Source organism: Doryrhamphus excisus, linkage group LG2 (genome assembly GCF_037039965.1).
Source record: "Doryrhamphus excisus strain RoL-2023G ecotype Guam linkage group LG2, RoL_Dexc_Guam_v1.1, whole genome shotgun sequence".
Taxonomy (NCBI): Eukaryota; Metazoa; Chordata; class Actinopteri; order Syngnathiformes; family Syngnathidae; genus Doryrhamphus; species Doryrhamphus excisus.
This window is the reverse complement of record NC_136358.1, coordinates 21,526,570-21,546,889: the sequence shown is the minus strand read 5'-3', so window position 1 is coordinate 21,546,889 and position 20,320 is coordinate 21,526,570. Positions and strand designations below refer to the sequence as shown.

General features: G+C 41.1%; 3 protein-coding genes across 12 annotated transcripts in view; 1 reads left to right on the top strand and 2 right to left on the bottom strand.

The window, feature by feature from the left end:
• The window catches only part of ank2b (ankyrin 2b, neuronal), a 42,019-nt gene extending 30,461 nt beyond the window's left edge, over window positions 1-11,558 (top strand). For 4 of the 10 annotated variants that reach the window (XM_058078109.2, XM_058078111.2, XM_058078108.2 and 1 more), the window contains 16 exons: window positions 600-754; window positions 820-1,031; window positions 1,547-1,757; window positions 2,611-2,707; window positions 2,766-2,991; window positions 3,366-3,491; window positions 3,573-3,695; window positions 4,073-4,099; window positions 4,191-4,212; window positions 5,814-8,870; window positions 9,696-9,761; window positions 9,841-9,966; window positions 10,605-10,677; window positions 10,778-10,841; window positions 11,023-11,133; window positions 11,207-11,558. In XM_058078109.2, coding sequence (XP_057934092.2) covers window positions 600-754; window positions 820-1,031; window positions 1,547-1,757; window positions 2,611-2,707; window positions 2,766-2,991; window positions 3,366-3,491; window positions 3,573-3,695; window positions 4,073-4,099; window positions 4,191-4,212; window positions 5,814-8,870; window positions 9,696-9,761; window positions 9,841-9,966; window positions 10,605-10,677; window positions 10,778-10,841; window positions 11,023-11,133; window positions 11,207-11,254 — 4,744 coding nt within the window. In that variant the 3' untranslated portion in view covers window positions 11,255-11,558. The remainder of the gene's footprint in view (window positions 1-599; window positions 755-819; window positions 1,032-1,546; window positions 1,758-2,610; window positions 2,708-2,765; window positions 2,992-3,365; window positions 3,492-3,572; window positions 3,696-4,072; window positions 4,100-4,190; window positions 4,213-5,813; window positions 8,871-9,695; window positions 9,762-9,840; window positions 9,967-10,604; window positions 10,678-10,777; window positions 10,842-11,022; window positions 11,134-11,206) is intronic. The other 6 variants (XM_058078115.2, XM_058078113.2, XM_058078112.2 and 3 more) reach the window with 6 other exon arrangements.
• Window positions 11,559-11,777: 219 nt separating this feature from the next.
• LOC131132533 (calcium/calmodulin-dependent protein kinase type II subunit delta-like) lies at window positions 11,778-14,791 on the bottom strand. The gene is made up of 4 exons (XM_058078266.2): window positions 14,632-14,791; window positions 13,480-13,555; window positions 13,301-13,395; window positions 11,778-12,312 (listed from the first exon to the last, which is right to left on the bottom strand). The coding sequence occupies exons 1-4, from the start codon at window positions 14,741-14,743 to the stop codon at window positions 12,068-12,070; spliced, it is 528 nt and encodes a 175-aa protein (XP_057934249.2). The 5' UTR covers window positions 14,744-14,791; the 3' UTR covers window positions 11,778-12,067.
• Window positions 14,792-16,939: 2,148 nt separating this feature from the next.
• Window positions 16,940-20,320, bottom strand: part of arsj (arylsulfatase family, member J) — a 4,649-nt gene continuing 1,268 nt past the window's right edge. Inside the window, exon 2 of the mRNA XM_058078215.2 lies at window positions 16,940-19,680. Within this exon, the coding sequence (XP_057934198.2) occupies window positions 18,303-19,680 (1,378 nt within the window). The 3' untranslated portion in view covers window positions 16,940-18,302. The remainder of the gene's footprint in view (window positions 19,681-20,320) is intronic.

Here is a 20,320-nt window from a genome sequence, read left to right as displayed (position 1 = left end):
TTTTTTAATTTTATTTTTATGTTATTATTACACCTCCTGTGATGACATGACAAGTTGCATTGTTCAGAGGCAAAAAAACATAATTTATAAAGTTGTAATTTTGGCAATATATGCATAATAAAATAATAAAGCATTTTCCAAGAAAAAAAGTACATTTTGTCTGTAACGTCTACATCTAAGTCTGTAAAAAGAAATGATAATTTTAAAGAAAAGGAAAAATACATATTTACGGAAAGTTGTATATTTTTGAGTAGTCATTTTGGCAGGAGTAAAAATGTTAAGGAAAAAAAATTACATTTGGCATTTTTTTTTCATATTTGTTTTAGCGTACAGGTAATCATGAAAAAAGGAAAACAGATTCAATAAAAAAAGTTGTATATTATGAAAGGAGAAAAAAGCATTGAAAATAACTAACTTTACTGTAAAAAATCGACCACATTTTTCACCACTTGGGATACATTGTAATACTGTATATGATATTTAATTTGGGATTTATGTTTTGGACATTGTGCTTGTGTGAATGGACAGATTGGATTCTCAAAGTCACAAACTTATGATCATCACATTTGGTAACTAATTAGTGTTTCCTGCTATTCCAGTCCTGTGATTGTGGAGGTCCCGCATTTCGCTTCCCTGCGAGGGGGTGAACGAGAACTTGTCATCCTGAGGAGCGAGACGGGGGACAGCTGGAAGGAACACCACTGTGAACACACCCAAGAAGAACTCAACCAGATCCTGAACAGCATGGATGAAGGTTAGTCCAAATCAGTTTTTCTTAACGGTGAAGACGATGTGGTCCTAAAACCGATGTCCCCGCAGAGCTGGACTCTCCGGAGGAGCTCCAGAAGAAGCGTATTTGCCGTATCATCACCAGAGATTTCCCGCAGTACTTCGCTGTGGTGTCGCGTGTCCGGCAAGACAGTATTCTCATTGGCCCAGAAGGAGGCGTCCTCAGCAGCACTGTGGTACCGCAAGTGCAAGCAGTTTTTCCTGAGGGGGCGCTAACCAAAAGGATCCGGGTCGGTCTCCAGGTAAAGGGTTTCTTGTTCACAATGAAGACTTTTTGTAGATTTGTTGAGAAAAAGAAGTTCATGTTTAATATTCTTTCTCCCCCAGTGATGTACAGCATTTTATTTAGCAGTTATTGACAAAAAAGTCATATTTTGTGAAGAACAAAAGTCTGGACATTTGTGGCAAAAAAAAAAAAAAAAAAATATATATATATATATATATATATACTATATTTTGTGTATTGTAGTCTTGATATGCGTGCTATTTAAAAAAAAAAGTCATTTCATTTGTTTAATTTTTTCCAATTATTTTATATTTTATATATGTTTACATTAATTTAGATATTTTTAAGACAGAGTCTATATATTTTCAGGAAATAAGTTTATATTTTGCACAAAAAAGTTTGATATTCCAGGGGGAAAAAAGGTTCTTTTTTTGCGATAAAATATTCTTTTTTCTAGAAAAAAAGTTAAGAAGAAAGATGTAGATTACATTTAGAGAAAAAAAAGTAATATTCTGTTTTTTGTGCAAAAAGGCCCAGTCTGTCAGCGTTGATATTGTCCAGAGGACTCTCGGGCACAAGTCCAGCTTCAGCCCCATCGTCACTCTGGAACCTCGTCGTCGGAAGTTCCACAAACCCATCACGGTGACCATGCCGGTCCCCAAAGGATACTCTGACCCGGCAGGTCTCCAGCACAGTTTGGGACGAGACATGCCAACCTTACGACTGTTATGTAGCATCACAGGTATTGGGACAGCTACAGATAGCTAACACTGCAGATAGCTCATAGTAATATTAGCTATTGCTGCCAGAATGATGTCAGAGCCGACATATCGGCGTTCCAGGTGCGAAGTTGGAAAATTAGATGACCACCCCCACAAAATCCATTCTTGAGCTGAAATAAACAGGTCACCAAAGTTTATTACAGCAGCTTCTACTTATTATTTACACTCGGTCCAGCCATCTTTGAAAGCCAACTCGGGAGTAGTGAGGAGTAGAAAATCTGACTTTGGGGGCCATTCCAGTTCAAACTTCTGACTAGGAACTCAGAAATTCAGATTCCCATGTACGGGCGAAACGGCGCATATCAGTACAGCTAGCTACTGATAGCTTACAGTGAAGTTACTTGGCTACTGATAGCTACAGATTGTACAGCTAGCTACTGATAGCTTACAGTGAAGTTACTTGGCTACTGATAGCTACAGATTGTACAGCTAGCTACTGATAGCTTACAGTGAAGTTACTTGGCTACTGATAGCTACAGATTGTACAGCTAGCTACTGATAGCTTACAGTGAAGTTAGTTGGCTACTGATAGCTACAGATTGTACAGCTAGCTACTGATAGCTTACAGTGAAGTTAGTTGGCTACTGATAGCTACAGATTGTACAGCTAGCTACTGATAGCTTACAGTGAAGTTAGTCGGCTACAAATTGTACAGCTAGCTACTGATAGCTTACAGTGAAGTTACTTGGCTACTGATAGCTACAGAATGTACAGCTAGCGACTGATAGCTTACAGTATCTATCGACATATTTATCTATCTCACAGTGGAAACTGCATGCAGTTTTTTGCTATTGGGTCTTTTTTTTTTTTTAGGAGGAACAACGCCAGCCCAGTGGGAGGATATCACCGGAACTACCCCGCTAACGTTCGTCAGCGACCGCGTTTCCTTCACCACCAACGTCTCTGCCAGGTAACACGCCTCCTGTGCCAGGTATTTGAAGACACACCTGACCTCAGTCATCCCGCAGGTTCTGGCTCATTGATTGTCGACAAGTGCAGGAGTCGGTAAGTTTCTCTTCGCAAGTGTACCGGGAGATCATCTGCGTGCCTTACATGGCCAAGTTCCTGGTCTTCGCCAAAATGCACGACCCCATCGAGGCTAGACTGCGCTGCTTTTGCATGACGGATGACAAAGTGGACAAGACGCTGGAACAGCAGAACTTCTCCCAGGTGGCCCGCAGCCGCGATGTTGAGGTAAGGATAAAAGTTGAATATTTGCCCCCGAAAAGAAAATCATATTGTGCAGATTGCATGTATTTTGGACAGAAAAAATAGTCACAGAGATGTTTTTCAGAGATTTTCAGACATGTGTTCGAGAGAACATTAGATACACCTGAGAAAAAAAAGTCATACAGTAGGAGACATAATAAGAGTAAATAAGCTCAATTCATGTGTATTCTCGAGAAGAAAGTTGTGTACTTTTGTGAGACACGAGTCAGATATTTTCAAGATAGTCAACAATATTCCTCGATGACAACTTTTCATTGTACAACTTTTTGTCTGGAAAATGTACAACTTTTTTCTCCGATTTGAAAAAAAACATATCTCCTGTATTTTTTGGTTGGTAGGTTCTAGAAGGAAAGCCCATCTATGCAGACTGCTACGGGAACATGGTTCCTCTCGTCAAAAGTGGGCAGCATCACGTCTTTAGGTTTTTGGCCTTTAAGGAGAACCAGCTAACACTATTCATCAAAGTAAGCTAAGTTGTCATGTCAATCGCTAATGCATTACTAGCTGGCTATATTTCCGGTGGTTTTTCTTTTTTCTTTCTGCAGATCAGAGATAACACTCAGGAGCTTTGTGGACGCTTGTGTTTTATGAAGGAACCTCGCACTTACTGGTCACATGGACAAAACGCTGTGTGCAACCTCAACATTACGCTGCCATCATATTGTAAGGTGAAAAAATCTGCACTTTTCTACTCTTATTTTCTATTATTAAACATTTAGGAGAAAAAGAATAAGTACAAAATGTTAATCCAGAAATAACGTTGTCAGTAACAAATTCAACAAATGCCAAAATCATAAATAAAAGTAATAAAAGCTGTTGCCAAGGAATAATACAAAATGTTGCTCAATGGAAACATGCTATTCAGTAAATAAAAATGTAATTAAAAAAATACTAGAAAATCTGTCATATCCCTTTCAAGAAAAAAATTGTTGACATTTTCTGGCCTTATTGATGTCTCGTAATTTTGATATTTAATTTCAGGATTTGCTGAAAAAAATGCACTTTTTGTCTTTGCTCTTCTTCCTGCTTCTTGCTTTGAAAAAAGGACTCAGATTCTGATCAAGATGACGAGGTAACGACACATAATAAATACTTTCTATACTTGAAACAGAAAATGTATCAAATGTTACAGTTACTGATCTTTTTTCTGTATTTTTTTTCAGACCAACACAACACTACAAAAATGTAAGCCATTACCATCTTAGTTTTATTTTCAATTTTATTTGTATTTTTATATATTACGAAGAGTCTTTCATATTGAATATTACATACCCATTTGCATGCCCACGGACATCCCACATTCTGCCTTTTCTTCTCTTCCTGACTTCAAGTTGTATATATTGGAGAAAAACAATCTCATTTTACTATTTCAATTGATTTATCTTATGAGTCAAAGGTTACAGGTAAATGAGATATTACAACAATATAGTCATAATTTTTTGGAAACTTCAAGCAAGCCAGACCAATATATTTTTGAAAAACAGTTGGATATTTTGAGGATTAAAAAAATATATATATATTTAATACATTACAATAAATCCGGTTTTAAAAATGTTTGTATTTTCTATAATTTTTTAGTGCTGTCTTCGACTAAGGATTTTCAGAGTCAAACTTTGAACTTTTTCCACCTCAAAGAAAAAGGCTGAAACAAAGGAAATAAATACGTAAACATGGTAGGTGCCGTGATGCTAGTGGTTGCCGCCCGATACGTAAGAAGCTGGTGCAAGTTGCATTTCACTTTTTCAACCAAATGAAAAAAGTACAAGTCAAGTCAAAAGTACAAGTACAAGTCTCACCATTTCAACCAAACTAAAATAAAGCTAATTAACTCAAATGAACACTTTGATTTTTGCTGAACTCAAAGATCTTAATCTTTGTCTATGTATTCAAAAGGTCTACATTCAATTCATGGCCCGAACCCGTTTCACGTTTATAGCCAAGAACAGGATCGTCTTGGATCAACTGGAGCCAAACGTGGCACAACAATACTCCATATGAACGTGAAATGACTCGGGACGCCACGCCTCTTATGTGGAGTTCATGATTAAGATGTCTGTGGAGTTCAGTCATTTTGACATGTGTGTCCTCGCAAGCGTGTCTTTTTTCCCATATCTTTCCATAAGCATCTCTGTGGCAGTATCATAGTTGCTTTCTCAGATTGGGAGTTTTTCTTTTTTGCTCACCCCGATCTTCTCATTAACAGAAGTCTCAAAATGAGCCAAAAATTCATGCCATATGGATATTTCACTGTCATATTTGTTAACATCCAGCTTAGGTAACTTTACTTATGGTCAGTTGATGGATCATCAATAGGTCAGTTTTTAAGATGCAGCATACAGTCCCCCCTTGCACTCCTCCTGAGTTTCGGCACTTTGTTTGATGATGAAATCAAAAGGCATATCCATTTTTCAGTTCAGCTCATGTAAAATGGGAGCAAAAACAAAAGTGTTTATTTTTTTGTTGAATGTACTGTAAGTAGTATATTCTAAACAAAAGTACTTTTGGTAGAAAAAAAATCTTATCAGAATAAAGTCGGACATAAAGTAAACTGATAATAAGAAAAAGGTTGTGTATTTCCGTTAATTATTTTTTTTTCTAATCTATAAAATGTTTGTCATAAACTATTTTAGTTGTTGTTTTCTTCATTTTTTAAATATTTTTTTATTTTTCTTGGGGCAAGGGGTGTACATTTTTACTATCGACCTGACAACAATCTCAAATATCTCTCCTTTTTATTTGAATTTTCTATATTATTTCTATATTATTTTACTTGTTCTCCCGGGAAGACCAAACGGTGCCGGAGACATCAGATATCCAGCAATCCAAGCCCAATCGAGAACCTGACCTCCTATCCGACGTGTCAGAGATGAAACGGGACTTGATGAAAATGACGGCCATTTTGACATCTTCTGAAAAATCCTTGGAAGAAGGCTCCGGTCCTGAGAAGGAGGGGACGGGTCACGTTCCGAGAGGGGAACCATTAGAAATAACTGAGAAGGATTTGGAGAAAGTCAAAGAGGACCTCGAGAAAGTTAGTCAAATACTTCGGAGTGGATCATGTGACGAGGTGAACCCTAGTGATCTTAAGGAATACCTCCTGGATACGCCCAAAAAACAGAGCAACATCCATGATGGATCCACTAAATCAACAACTCCGACAGATGACCAAAATCCTCTACGGGGACCAGTCAAGTCTCCACTGATTGAAGAGACCCCCATCGGGTCCATAAAGGACAAAGTCAAAGCCTTGCAAAAAAAAGTTGAAGCGGAGCAAGAAGGGAAAAGTGTCGGAAGCAGAGTTAAACCTTTGCTATCTTCTCCAAAAGTCAAAGAAACCCCCACATTTAGAAGCGGTCCTCCAAAACCTACTGATGCCGCAGAGGAGACGGTCTCGGTTAAAGAGCTGATGCAAGTTTTTCAGAAAACCCATGGAACCCCGAAGACTGAGTTGGACGAGCCCAAAACCAAAATGGAGGAAAACAGAATCAGAAAAGCTGAAAAGCAAAACTCTCAAGAACTATCGCCGGATTCCAAACCCAAAACTCGAGACTATGGAAAAGGTGGTGATGATGATGACAACTCAGACAGGGTTGCTGACTCGCAGAGTTCCGGAACGCCTCATCTAAGTTTTGAGGACAGCTGTAAACATGAAGGTCTGGCCACTCCCGGCACAAGTCCTGAAAGTCTGTGTCTTTCTCCCAAAACCGAACAAACCTCAAACCAAGAAAAAAACGCTTTACCCAGTGACCAACTGTCTCCTGAATCAACTCCCCTTGGTGAGTCTGCATCCAGGACCAAAAAGGCTAATAGCGACATTGTAGAGCAGCTAGCATTGCCATTAGCTTCCTCTGAAGCTTCTAGATCCTTGGAGTTACCTTTAAGACAAGACTCAGATCCTCTCAGTCCGTTAGCTGATGACTCTTTGACCATAAGCCACAGGGATTCCCTGGACGGCAGTCCCATTACGGACTCCTCCTCCCGTAAGTCCCCAGATTCCATTGAACCAAGCCCGACCGAGGGATCCCCTCCTCGGGACTCCTTAGAGACTAGCCCCGTTGATCCACCCTTCGTGAGTAAATCCTCAATTCAGCCTGCGCAAATGAAAGATACCTTGCATGAGAGGCTTTTCCGAGATCTGGAGGCTGATGAGGACAGTGGCGAGCAGAGTTCCGGTAAGAGTCCGCTCAGCCCTGATACCCCTAGCTCCGAGGAGGTAAGTTACGAGCTAAATCCCAAACCTCCTGACCGCGCATGCCTGACTTTTCAATTCAAACCAGCAGCCGTCATCCTGGAAGAAGACCCAGAAGAAGACCATACACCAGACGTAGACCTAGAATGTAAAATAGGGGCCAAAACACTCACAGGAGAGTTAAACCCTCCTCTTTGTGACCAACGTATTAAAGCTCCCTCTTCTTTTTCAGCAGGTGCACAAGAGAAACACCACGCAGACCTAAACCAGTCCAAATCCAGACTGAAAACCGCACCGGAACCACGAGTAGCTAGTCAGCAAAAGCGAACAGACATGCAAAAGGAGGACAGCTTACAGAAGTTGGGAGAAAACAAAGGAGAAAGTCGTGTGACCGATGACGCCAAGGGAAGCCTGATTGGTCAAGCGAGGGACTCCAAACCTGGGGACTGTATCTATGAGCATACAGAAGAAGCAGAACATCCCAGAACCGAATCCAAGGGTGTCACCGCAAAGGTAGACACAGCGGCCTCCTGGTCTAAGGATGAAGAAGCTTGTCTCAAAGTAGAAGAAGAGAAAATACTCAATCTAGTGGTGGGAGGAGAAAGCGGTCATTCCCAGCAGGCGAGTCCTGCCTCGACACCCGGTAAAACCCAAACCGAGGAGAGCACGCCAACTAGCGAGCCAAACCCGTTTCTCTTCCAGGAGGGGAAGCTTTTTGAGATGACTCGAAGCGGCGCTATTGATATGACCAAAAGAAGCATAGAGGATGAAGATGGTTGCGGAGGTTTTGCCTTTTTCCAGATTGGTGAGCAATCGCTAGAACCCAACGGGGGCTCTGAGAAGTCAGAAGTCGGCCTGAATCTAAAACTGGAGGTCAACACCGAGGATAATGCAGACAAATCGGAAGAAGATCTTCGTCTTTCATGTGAGGTGAATAAGACGGCGCCTTGTGAGTCGAAAATTCCTCAAATGGGATTCGCCGCTTTGAGTAAACCCGCTAGGTCTCTGGAGAATCCCAAATCCTCCAATTTGGATTGCATGGATCAAATGATAATGAATGTAGAGTTAGCAGACACCACCGTTACAAGATCCGTATACTCCGAGCAAGGTCAGGAATCATCGGATTCCTCCCCGGAAGAATCCAAATCCGTGATCGAGACCCCCAAATCCTCTGAAGCGAGTTGTCTTCCTCTCAAAGCTAAAACCAAATCTTCATCCTCGCCTGTGTCAAAATCCCGAATCCCCATCAAGGCAAAGTCTTTCAAAGAGGTTGAGCAAGACAAAAACCGGACCACGTCAAGAAAGTCAGAAACAGGACAGAACACGGGAGGCCTAAAGACTAAGAACCTCTCCGAGGGGGTCTCCGCCAGACAGACCAGTAAAGGAGAGGCTAAACCCTTCCAATCCAGATTGCCAGTCAAAGCTAAAAGTGGCCGGACTTCCTCCTCCATTCCACGCCGCAAGAGGTCCGTCGAATTCTTCGATGAGATCACCGACGAGGCAGCAAAGCTCGTGGAAAGGCTAGCAGAGGCGAGGAAAGACCAGGAGGTCCCCGCCAGTGATGACAATTCAGAGGAGGAGAGCAGTCTCGTGGATCCAGTGGGGATGGACACGTTTCCTGTTAGACCGCATCATGAGGATGTTCTACGTCGAGGTATTGGGACCCTGAAGGTTTTTTTCCTTTATTAGCTTCTGTGCTTAAACGATGTCTTTCAATGGCGCACTCACAAGGCATTTTGTGCCCAAACAAAACCACCTTTAAAACATAAACATATGTTATACATAGTATGTATACAGCTGGGGGCGGGGCGGGGCGGGGCGGGGCGGGGCGGGGCTAAGTTGTCTGTTGCTTACATTCATTCAAATGGAATCAATTGTGAAATATACTACACTGTGGGCCGCAGAGTAATAAGTTGAATGGTATAATCAGAAGTTACGCAGCTCGACTTTGGTTGACCTTTCGCTGTGCCCGGTAAACGTAGACAGTTTTTTTCTCCATTACCACGTGAAGTCGTCCAAGTCCTTTTTCATCCAAGAAACTTTCCTCCAAAATAGTTGAAATCTTCTTTTATCTCTTATTTCTTTTTCAATGTTACAAACCCTGAACCGATATTGGCCCCATATTTGAATTGACATCCGTGTCAATACTCCTTCGCCACACTTGTCCTCCATTTCGCTCTTTTCTTCCAATTTGGTCCATTTACTTTGACTGCTATTATCGCTCTGCTTCTTTCTCCCACTCGTTTCTATGTTTGGCGTCTTGTTTTTTATTTCATTTACAGTTCTTCACTCTTCGCTCTTGCAGCGTGCAAGCACAGCCAAACCAGAACTCGTATTTTTGGGGCAAAATCTAGTGTTGTGAGCCTCATATTGTAGCCGTATATCATGAAGTAAAGGTACAGGATAAAAGTGGCCTAATGTGAGTGCGCCTATTGGGACTGATAGCCGATGCTAAGCAGCTCGTGTCCTGTTTCAATAGACGCAGCAGAGAGTCCCAAGCAAACATTATTGCTGATAGCGGACCACCTGGGCTTCAGCTGGACAGGTACATAAATACATCTTACATCTTCTACCGTACGCCCACATCCATGACTTCCATTTGCTTTGATGTGTTCTTCAAATAGAGCTAGCTAGAGAACTGGGATTCAGTCGGGAGGAAATCCACTCCATAAGGACTGAAAATCCCAATTCCCTGCAAGACCAAAGCTTTGCCCTTTTGAATCATTGGATGGAGAAAGAAGGAGCCACAGGTATGACGACGCCTACGAATTGGAATATTTTGAGAAAAATACCTCAAAATAGTACTTCTGCAGAATGTTTTACTATATGAATTTATGTCTTATTAACTCAATTACTGAATCTCACAAAAATAAAGTTATCATTTTGCAAGTCATATCTAATAAATAAAGAATAAAGTTGAAATATTCCAATACCTTTACGAGGAATAAAGTTGTGATTGCGCAGGATAATGAAGTCAGAATTTACATTACGAATAAAGTACTACTTGTGGGACGAAAGCATTTCACAGGAACAAAATGGTGGGATATTGTAAGGAAAAATATATACATTTTGTAATCGTCATGTCATAGAGAAAATAACTCTAATTTCACAAGAATAAAGTCATAATGTTGTAAGAGTAGAAACAATTTTTGGGGGGGTTTGGCAGTGTATTGGAATTGTACAAGTATTGTATTTTAATATTATGAGAAAAGAATGTAAGAATCATATTCCACTAAATAGAAATCTACCACAATAAAGTTATTTTTCAATCACAATAATGTTAGAATATTGCAAAAAAAAAGTAGGAATCTAAAATTGTAATTGTACGAAAATAATGTCATAGTTGAATATGAATAGATATATAAATATGAATGGTAACTTGTTCCAGAAACAGCACTTATCAAGAGACTGACTGAGATCAACAGGATGGACATCGTTCAACGGATCCAAATCACAACGTGGTAAGTGCCGTTCAACTCCTGACAACATTTGTCCCAGGATTCTGGATTTCTGTTCAATCCGGTTCCTGACCCAATCCCACTTCTCGCTTTATTCATGCAGCTCGGAACAAAGCCAAGCGTCCGAGGAATTCACATACTCGGAGCAGGAAAGCATTTGTCAACAAGTGAGTCACAAGAAGGATCGGTTCGTCTCGACTTATCAATGTTCAATTTCATATGTTAGCAAAGTGAGGCGGTGCACCCTCGCTTGAATTATTATTCTTATAACCTGACCACAGTATTGGATGATCTGATTGGTCACTTTGCCCTCCAGTGTCCACATGACCTTCTCTCTTATGTCGATAGGCTCCGGGATTTGAGATGGAGCCTGCAAAGGATCGAAAGGTCAGCAAGGTGGTCAAGACGACTCTGGTGACGCGAGCGAGGACGGAAGACACCAGAAGAAACGTGGACAAGGTTCGTGTCTTCAATTTTACAGCGAAAAGTATTTAAAAAAATGAACATTTTGTGCGTGTTCTTTATTTTTTAGAAGCCAGATGGTCCACCAGATGCAAAATCCAGCACACCTACGAACTGAATGGAAAAATGTAAAATTAAAAATTGACGCTGCAATATATCCTGATGGTCAAACCTTTTTTCCCCATTTGTGTCATTTTTTGCGTTTTTTTTTCTAATTGCTTATTTTTGCTCTTTTTGTGGCCAAAGACTGCATCATTATTGTCCGCGTTTTATCGTGCAAATGTAGTATTGTGTTTTTATGACATTCTTTTAGAAATGACTCGCCCTCATTGGTGGGTTTTTTCTTTGTTTTTGTTGGGAAGAAATGACGGATTCATGAATTGTGCGCACTTGTGTTCGTGAATAAACTTTCTAGAAAGGTTGTGGCGCATTGTGCTCATTGGGTATGGTTAGGAAACACTCCATATCAGGACATGACATACTCCTGGTTGCCCAAAGAAGGAGGTGAGATAAACGTTATACTTATACTTATAGTTATACTTATATCATGAGAGTAAAGTCGGAATACAGAAGGTCTGAATTACCAAAATGTTCTGTATCCTTTATTCCCACCACCATAAAATGCTCACTGTTTACAATGAAATATTTTCCTTTTCCTACAAAACAAAACAAACCAAATGCAGATGCTGTGAGAAAAAGTCACTTCATGAAAAGAAATAATTGAAATTGAAAATAATGTAATTACAAGAGACTCAACTTGGAATGCTGCAAGAAAGGTTTTATTTTTACTAAAATAGTTGTGGTGTTGCAAGAAAAGTTGGAATTTTGCAACAATGACATAATAATATTTGAAGGAAATTAGTCATATGATTGTGAGAAAGGTTGTAATTTAATCAGTTTTAATCATAATAGTAAAACTGCGAGAAAAATACTAAAGCCGTCCCTTTGAGGGCACAAGAGGTGAGCCTGATCGATGAAAGTGAACATTGACCCACTTTCCATTCCGGTGTTGCCAGATGCGAGTCTCCTCGGACTTGAGGGTGCGAGATTGCATATTGTCCGGGTCTAAGTACTGCATGAGACGAACGTAAGACATACAGGCGGCATCCTCCCCCAGCATGCGAACATGGGTGTTAAGAAGATGAATGTGGACAAGACCTCCCAACCTTGGCAAGTCTGCAGGGGAGGAAGTAAAAAGGCACAATGTTATATTATCTTTGCTATGTAATATTATGAGGGAAAGCACCTAATGTTCCAAGAATAAAGTTGTGATATTACAGGAAAAAGTGCTGAGAACAATGTTGGTTGATTACAAAAATGCAGTCATGATATAAAATACTGTAGTTTCAAACATGGAAAAATGATGCATTAGTAGAAAAAAACATAAACTTCTGTGAGGAAAAAGTCACATGAAAGGAGACCTGCTCCTTTTCCGTCCCTTTGTATTGAGTTGTGGACTCCTATAGAGCAGCTACACACAATAATACCTTCCTGAAACCTTGGCATCATTTAACAGTAGCACCCGCGTGCATGCGGGTAAGATGGTCCCAGTATGCACACTCTAGAATCATTCACAGATACAAAATAAACACGGTGCTTATACGCCCATATAAGCAAGTCCAGTTCTCTATGACATCACAGGGAGCCAGTGTGAGAAAAAAAACTCTGAAACCAAGCGTTCAGAGACATCCCAAACTTGTTTCAGGGCTCACTTCCAAATGTGCACACCTTTTTATCTGCAACTTTGGTTTCGTTTAACATGAGAATACAACATTCTAACAATATTTCTAGGTCAGAAGAGTGTGAAAAGCATAAGAAAATATATTTTATATGTAAAAATGTCATTAAATTACAGAAGTGAAGTCAAAACGTTATGAGCAAGAACAATGTGATGAATGAATGATTATTACAATTAAAGTGATTGTAATAGTGCGAAAATAAAGTCATGTTGTCACAAGAAGAAGATGTCGTCTTTCACAAAAAAGATACAACAATAGTCAGGATATCATGCAAAAAAAGTGACTTTAACAGGGATTATATATTACAAAATCAAAAAATTAAATGTGATTTATACTATAAAGTAATTATATTATGAGAATATGTTTATATCATATTATTATAATTCATATTATTTGTGTGTAATAATATTGATAATAAATGGTACCATTTTCAAAGAGAAAGCGATGGAAGCTCATGCCCTCCACCAATTGGCCTACGGCTTCTGGTTCGAAGGACGTTATGCTTGGATCAGTCACATTTCTAAAATGATTTGGAGATAATTTGGAGTCACATTTCTAGATGAAAACAATGATAAACATTCTTTGAAGGGTCAGTCAGACTGACTGGTAGAGTTCGTAGTCAGCGTTGCAAATGGCCAACATCAGCTGGTTGGTAGCGTCAATGACTTCCTGCTCGCGCCCTGGAAGAAACATAGCAATGTTACAACAACAAACCATTTCAACAGTATCAAGTCAGAATGATAAAAAGTCATCATTTGACAAAAGTTTTGTAATAACAATTGGTTAAAAAAAGTCCTCAAAATATTGTGATGGAAGTTGTAATTGTATGTCATTTGCCAGAAAAGTCGGAATATTGTCATGATTTTGTAAGAAAAGTAATGTTTCGTTGTGACATAAGTCATCTTTTTTTACAAAACAAGTCGTAATATGGCAAGAAAAGTCATCATTTTATGAAAGTAGTTATAATATTGTGAGAATTTTTTATTGCGAGTCGTAACCTTTTTTGACTATATACACCAGGGGTGGGCAAATATTTTGACTCGTGGGCCACATTGAGTTAACAAAATTGCCCGGGGGGCCATAACATATATTTAACACACACACACACACACACTATTTTATGCTTATAATTTTCCTTGAATTATTTGTCTAATTTTATGTGTAAAAGTGTTATACTATCAGCTGTATGTTCTCATATCCCTTTTTTCAGGAGCACTTTAAACATCAGACCACATCAAACTATGTCATTTCATTTGACAGTTTTGTTTAGTTTTTTTGTTGTTTTTTTTAACTAAATAAGACATTCCACTTGCAAGTCATGTGGCCAGCTTGTATGTTAAAAGTTGAAATACTTAGAAAGCAACTGGCGGGACGGATTCAAACACTTGGTGGGCCGCATGTGGCCCCCGGGCCGCAGTTTGCCCACCCCTGATATACACCATAGATACTAGTATATAGATATATACTCATAGCTTTTAGAAAGTAGTTATAATAGTGCAAGAAGAGTAAGAATTTTATAAAAATATGTGTGATATTTTGAGAAAAGTCATAACTTTAAGCTATTAGTCGTATTAGTGCAAGAAAAGCTGCAATTTTATTGTAATTTTTTATGACAAGAAAACTCCGCTTTTTTCGACTAAAATTGTAATGATGCAAGAAATGATTTGATAATTTTATGAAAGTAGTCCGAATATTGCATGGCGGGTCAGAATTTTAGGAAGATATTTGTAAAATAGATATATTTGACGTGCGATACCTCCAAGTGGTTTCCCAGCCAGCTGAACGCTAAGATGGTCGTTGAGTCCCTCCACTGACAGCAAAAACCATAAAAGAGGAATAAACAGCTTTGCCATCATGTCTTCTTTCATTGTAATGGAACTGGTGGAGAGCAGTATTCCAAAGTATTCCCGTGAAAACAGCTCACACAGCTTAAAACAAATGTTTGTCCGCCTTTTGGACTCATACTGGACTTTACTTTGCAAATACATCAGCTGACTTTATGTTCACTTTTAGTCTTTCACTTCTTTCACCTTTTTTACTTTACATCATCTTCCTTCTCATTTTTTGCATCTAGTCATGGATGGATGGATGGATGATTGATGGGTGGATGGATGATGGATGGATGATGGATGGATGATGGATGGATGATGGATGGATGATGGATGGATGATGGATGGATGATGGATGGATGATGGATGGATGGAATGTTTTCTGTTTGTTTCTGGAATGTGGGAGCAAACCGGAGTACCCGGAGAAAACCAGCGTACGGGTAAAACATGCAAACTGCACACAGAGATGCAAGCAGAGAATCAAACCCAGGTCTTTGCGACCTCCTGACTGTGTGGCCTATATGCTAACCACTCAAACACTGTGCAACACCTGTATTTTATTTAGCTATTTACAAATGGATGTCATAAAGTGTATTTTTGTTTTGAATCATTGCACCCGGTGGTCAAGTGGTTAGCATGCAGGCCTCACAGCGTGGATACCCGAGTTCAATCCCACCCTCGGCCATCCCCGTGTGGAGTTTGCACGTTCTTTTCTCCGGGTACTCCGGTTTCCTCCCACATTTCAAAAACATGCTAGGTTAATTGGCCACTCCAAATTGTCCATAGGTATGAATGTGAGTGTGAATGGTTGTTTGTCTATATGTGCCCTGGGATTGGCTGGCCACCAGTCCAGGGTGGACGGCTGGGATAGGCTCCAGCACCCCCACCCTGGTGAGGATAAGCGGTAGAAAATGATTAAATGAACGGGTGGTTGGGGACCCAGGAAGTCATTCTTCAGTATGTAAAATGGCTTCTAAATGTTTTTTTACGGTCTTGTTTGTGTCTAATTGCTGTCATATTTGATATGATTTATTATGATATTATTGATATGATGTTTCACTTCATGTTGACTGGGATCTAATGATGTTTAAAAGAGGTCTGGAAGCCATTAACAGTGATAAAGGAGGGATGACAAATGATTTTGACCTACTTTGACGGTAAAGTCTTGTCACGTAACGGCAGTTCCTCTTATCATTCCTGGGGGGTTCCTGGGAAGACCATCTGGACTTTGACAGGTGTGCTGCAGCAGCTGGATCCCCCCAAGAGGCGAAGCTGGGAAAGAAGATTTATGCGGAGGGAAGATGAGCCGAGAGAGAAGCCGAGGTTTAGCCTTCCATGGTGTGGAATTCACTTCCACACTCCCATTTCCTGCCTGACCTCTGCACTGGAAGCATGGAAGCATTTTTGGCTTGGGCGGAACCTCCACAAAGTTAAAGACAGAGATACCGTTTTGGGCCCCTGATGAGATCTCAAGTACTCTCTTCCAAACACAAAAGAACTTCCAACACGATCCAATCAAACTGTGATGTCATTCCCACTGAGAGCTGTGCTTGGAGACACGGATCAAATTCCCGCTCCATGCTGATATGTGCGGCTTAGCGAAGAAGACGGGCGGCTGGATGGATGAGATCTCGGATACTGCTACAAACAAAGAACCTTACGTAATAAAACTGCAATAGTAATAGTACATTTGCAAATCCTACATAAAATACGTAAATACTACATATCAGGCACAAAGGAGTAAATAAGTCCCAGCTTTACTGACTAAGGCTCGTGCACATCATGCGACACAGTGGAACCTTGGTTAGCGTCATTCCTTCCACAAGGTCTGACTCTAACCAAAACGGGTGCTTACCGTATCAGATTTTTCGAGAAGAAATACTTCCCAATACTTCCCAATCGCCACAGTCAGGAGATCCAGAAGATCTGGGCTCCAATCTTCATTTGTGTAGTTTGCACCCTCGCCCAAAGTCAGCTGGGATAGGCTCCAGCATGGTACCTTGGTTAGCCGGTTTTTCAGTTAACATCGAAAATTTTGCCTTGGTAAGCATAACTGTGGGTCTGGTGGGTTCTGGTTGGTGGCCCCGGTGGTCCAGCCAAGCCGGCTTGCTGGTACTTGGCTTCTTGGCAAAGTGAACCAGGAATACTGATGACATTCATTATAATAATAATGATAAATAATAATGACATAGCGTCGGCCTTCAAAGCACATAGTAACTCAAGTAATAACCGGATATGATAATGGAAGTTACCAAAATGAAAACCATGACTGAAGACACTCAATGCATCCTTTATTTTACTTGTTGTCCGACATTCCAGTCCTCTGCTATGAAAAATGGGATGACGTTGCTTCAACATCTCATCTTGATTTTCATGACCATTTCTAGTTATGTTGTATAACTTTGGTTTATCATTACAATTATAACGTTTATCTATATAAGCTACAAAAACATATCAAAGAATTCTAAGAAAGTCGACGAGGTCGCTGGATGTGTTTGGATACTACAGTAGTATTTCATCACCGCTGTCATCTGTACAAAGCTTGTCCAGCAACAATGTGGGTCCATGTTTGCACATTGGAAATACTGTTACAAATACGCAAAACCTGAAAAAAAAGTACGCTGTTTGCCACACGTACAAAATATCGTCAAACCTGAGACGGACGCAGCGTTTGTGCTCATGTTGAGATCTCCAGAACTCTAAACTCCAAAATAATGACACCACTCACTGAAATATACGTTATACAAACATGCAAGACTTCCATGCAATTTCATGCAATGTTCACCCAAAAATGCAGAACTTCATCAAAGCAGAGATTAGAAGTAGTTTTAGTCTGAATGAGGACTTTGAGCTGAGGTCCGCATCCACAAATCTCAAACCTTTGGCTCGAGTTGGCACCTGAATTACCAACACCTGAAAACGAACAGCAACAATGAACACATCGTCCAAATAAACGTAGCAGCTTGTTCTCTTGCTAGCTCAGCGTTGCTAGCTATTGCTAGCTAGCTAGGTTATTGTGTGCTAGCTCAGCGTTTCTCATATTTGCTGGCTTGCAGATTTTTCAACTCAATACTTGTGAGTTGGCATAAACCAGTTCATGACTTTCTAACTGGGATTTTCCCATGATTAGAGTCCTGTAGACATGACATAACATCCCTATAGTCACCTTTATACGCCTATTATTCATTGTTTACAACACATTGCTCATTACTCTAGTACACGAGAGACGGTCGCCGCTACCGAGCTAGCTAGTTAGCCTCCAACATATTTATTCTAAACATAAAGTATTTCAAACAAAGTGTGGAAGAATGAAAAAGACAGCCGAAAACATACCACTTCCACATGGAATGGGAGAACTTTTTTTCACATTATCACGTCTGAGAGGAATAGGAACTTGAACTTGCACTTGAATCAGAAGGAGTTCATTTGTTATGCCATATTCCTTATGTATTCCATACATGGTATTCCCAGGACAGAAGCTACTGAGTGAAAATCAGGGGTGGGTAATAAACCTGTAGCACGCAGTCCTTGAGAGTATTTGATGGAAAAGCAAAAACTTGTAATCCCTGAGAAACGTTCACACCAAAAATACGCCAAGCTATTTTTTCACGTTTATTAGCACGTTTTTGCTATCGGGCCGATTTTCCCAGCCGCTAAGATGGTTGCTGAAAAGATCGTTATTGTCCTCCTCTGCCGGCTCGTCTTTGTACCAAGGACCCCAGACGCCACCGTTGTACTGCGGGTTGGATCGCAGGTCTTTAGCTGGGTACCGAACCCGGACGGCGGTCTTGTTGTACTGCGCTAGCCGCATTAGCATCTTCTTCACGATATGCGGGTAGCGCCCGGAAAGGTCGACTCGTTCATAAGGGTCGGAGGTGATGTTGAACAGCCACAGGGACTTGCCACGGTCCCAGCGGACTCGTTCGTTGTGCCAGCGAATGGTGAGTCTCTGGGTGGAGAAGGTCTGCGGAGGTACCCAGTCGCTATACCCGGGAACGCCGGTGAGCAGCTTCCAGTGGCCGACACGGAGCGCGGCCTGGATGGCCGTGTTCCACAACCCGAACCCGGCTTTCCAAGACCCGTTTTTGGCCTTAATATAGATGGGGTCTATATTGTGCAGAATGTCCTGACGTGGAGACGGGAGGCCTTCGCTGATGGCCTCCCAGACGTCGTACCCGTCCAGGTTCAGATCCTCATCCAGAGTCCCTTCCGCTAGGGTCACCAACGTGGGGAACCAGTCGGTGATGTGCACCAAAGAGCGACATTTTGTCCCCTTCTTCACCAAAAGGGGGCTGTGAACAAAGCCCACTGCCCGGATGCCGCCTTCCCAGAGCGTGGCCTTGCTCCCCCTGAGGGGCCAGTTGCTACCGCCCACTAGTGGCTGCCCCCCGTTGTCAGAGGAGTACACAATAATGGTGTTCTCATAGTAATGATAGCGCTTTAGCGCTAGCGTGAGGTTGCGGACCGCTTCGTCCAGACAGGAAACCATGGCAGCGTACTTCCGGCGGTTCAGGTTCACGATGCCTTTGTAGCGCTCCAGGTAGTTAGCGGGGACCTGCAAGGGGGAGTGGACTGCCTGGTAGGCCAGGTAGAGAAATAGCGGTTTGCTAGGGTCATGTTTGGCTAAGATGCCGATGGCTTTTTGGGTGTACATCAGGGTCGAGTACAAGCCCCGATCTTGTTCCCAAGCCGCCTCCTCGCCTTCGTACAAGTCGTAGCCGCACACGCTGGGACCCTCGCACTTGTAGTGGCTGTAGTAGTCTCCGCTCCCCAGCAGGGAACCGAAGAAGCTATCGAACCCCCGTTGGGTTGGCATGCAGCCCCGCTTGTAGAAGCCCAGGTGCCACTTGCCCACCATGTGGGTGGAGTAGCCCGCCTCCTTGAGCTTCTGGGGCAGGGTGACGTTGTCCAGTGGAAGGCAGTTGGGCTGGGTGGCTCGGATGATGGAGTGCTGGAGGCCCGTGTGGATCTGATACCTGCAAAAACAAGACCACACACTGAATTTTATGATGTCAATAAGTTTTGCAATATTACCAATAATCATCATAATAACCGTGAATGCTACAAATATAAGGACAGATTTTCATGAGAAAAACTTTGCTATTGTAAAGAACGAAGACGTGACAACAATGGAGGCACGGTGGACCCCCGGTTGGCCGCCACCACGGGTGCCATGTTTTTCTGTTAATGTTGAAAATCTATGCCATCATTTGGGTTCCTCGTGTATTTTTAATGACAAAACGTCTTTGCTAACATCCTATTAGATGGCCACGACATGGCAACAGGAACAGGAAGTCAGCGCTTCACTCTCGAAAATGTTAACACTAAAACTTTTTGATACTTTTACAAATAGTTTTGCATGCATAAAATACTTGTACATGCATTAAAATGACCAATGAAAGAATAAATGAACTTTCCCTGAAGACTATCCATTTCTCTCAACATTTATATGCATTTATATGTATTGATATGTATTGATATGTATTGATATGTATTGATATGTATTTATATGTATTTATATGTATTTATATGTATTTATATGTATTTATATGTATTTACATGTATTTATATGTACTTATATGCAGTCCGAACAATGTATACACTAACCAAGGTTCA

Excerpts from the sequence above, each read along its gene's own strand:
- LOC131132533 (XM_058078266.2), bottom strand. The coding sequence starts at position 14,743 with ATGAAAGAAGACATGATGGCAAAGCTGTTTATTCCTCTTTTATGGTTT. Across the intron at positions 13,396-13,479 it reads GCTGACTACGAACTCTACCA|AAATGTGACTGATCCAAGCA; the intron begins GTCAGTCTGACT and ends AAATCATTTTAG. Across the intron at positions 12,313-13,300 it reads TCGCTTTCTCTTTGAAAATG|ACTTGCCAAGGTTGGGAGGT; the intron begins GTACCATTTATT and ends CCTCCCCTGCAG.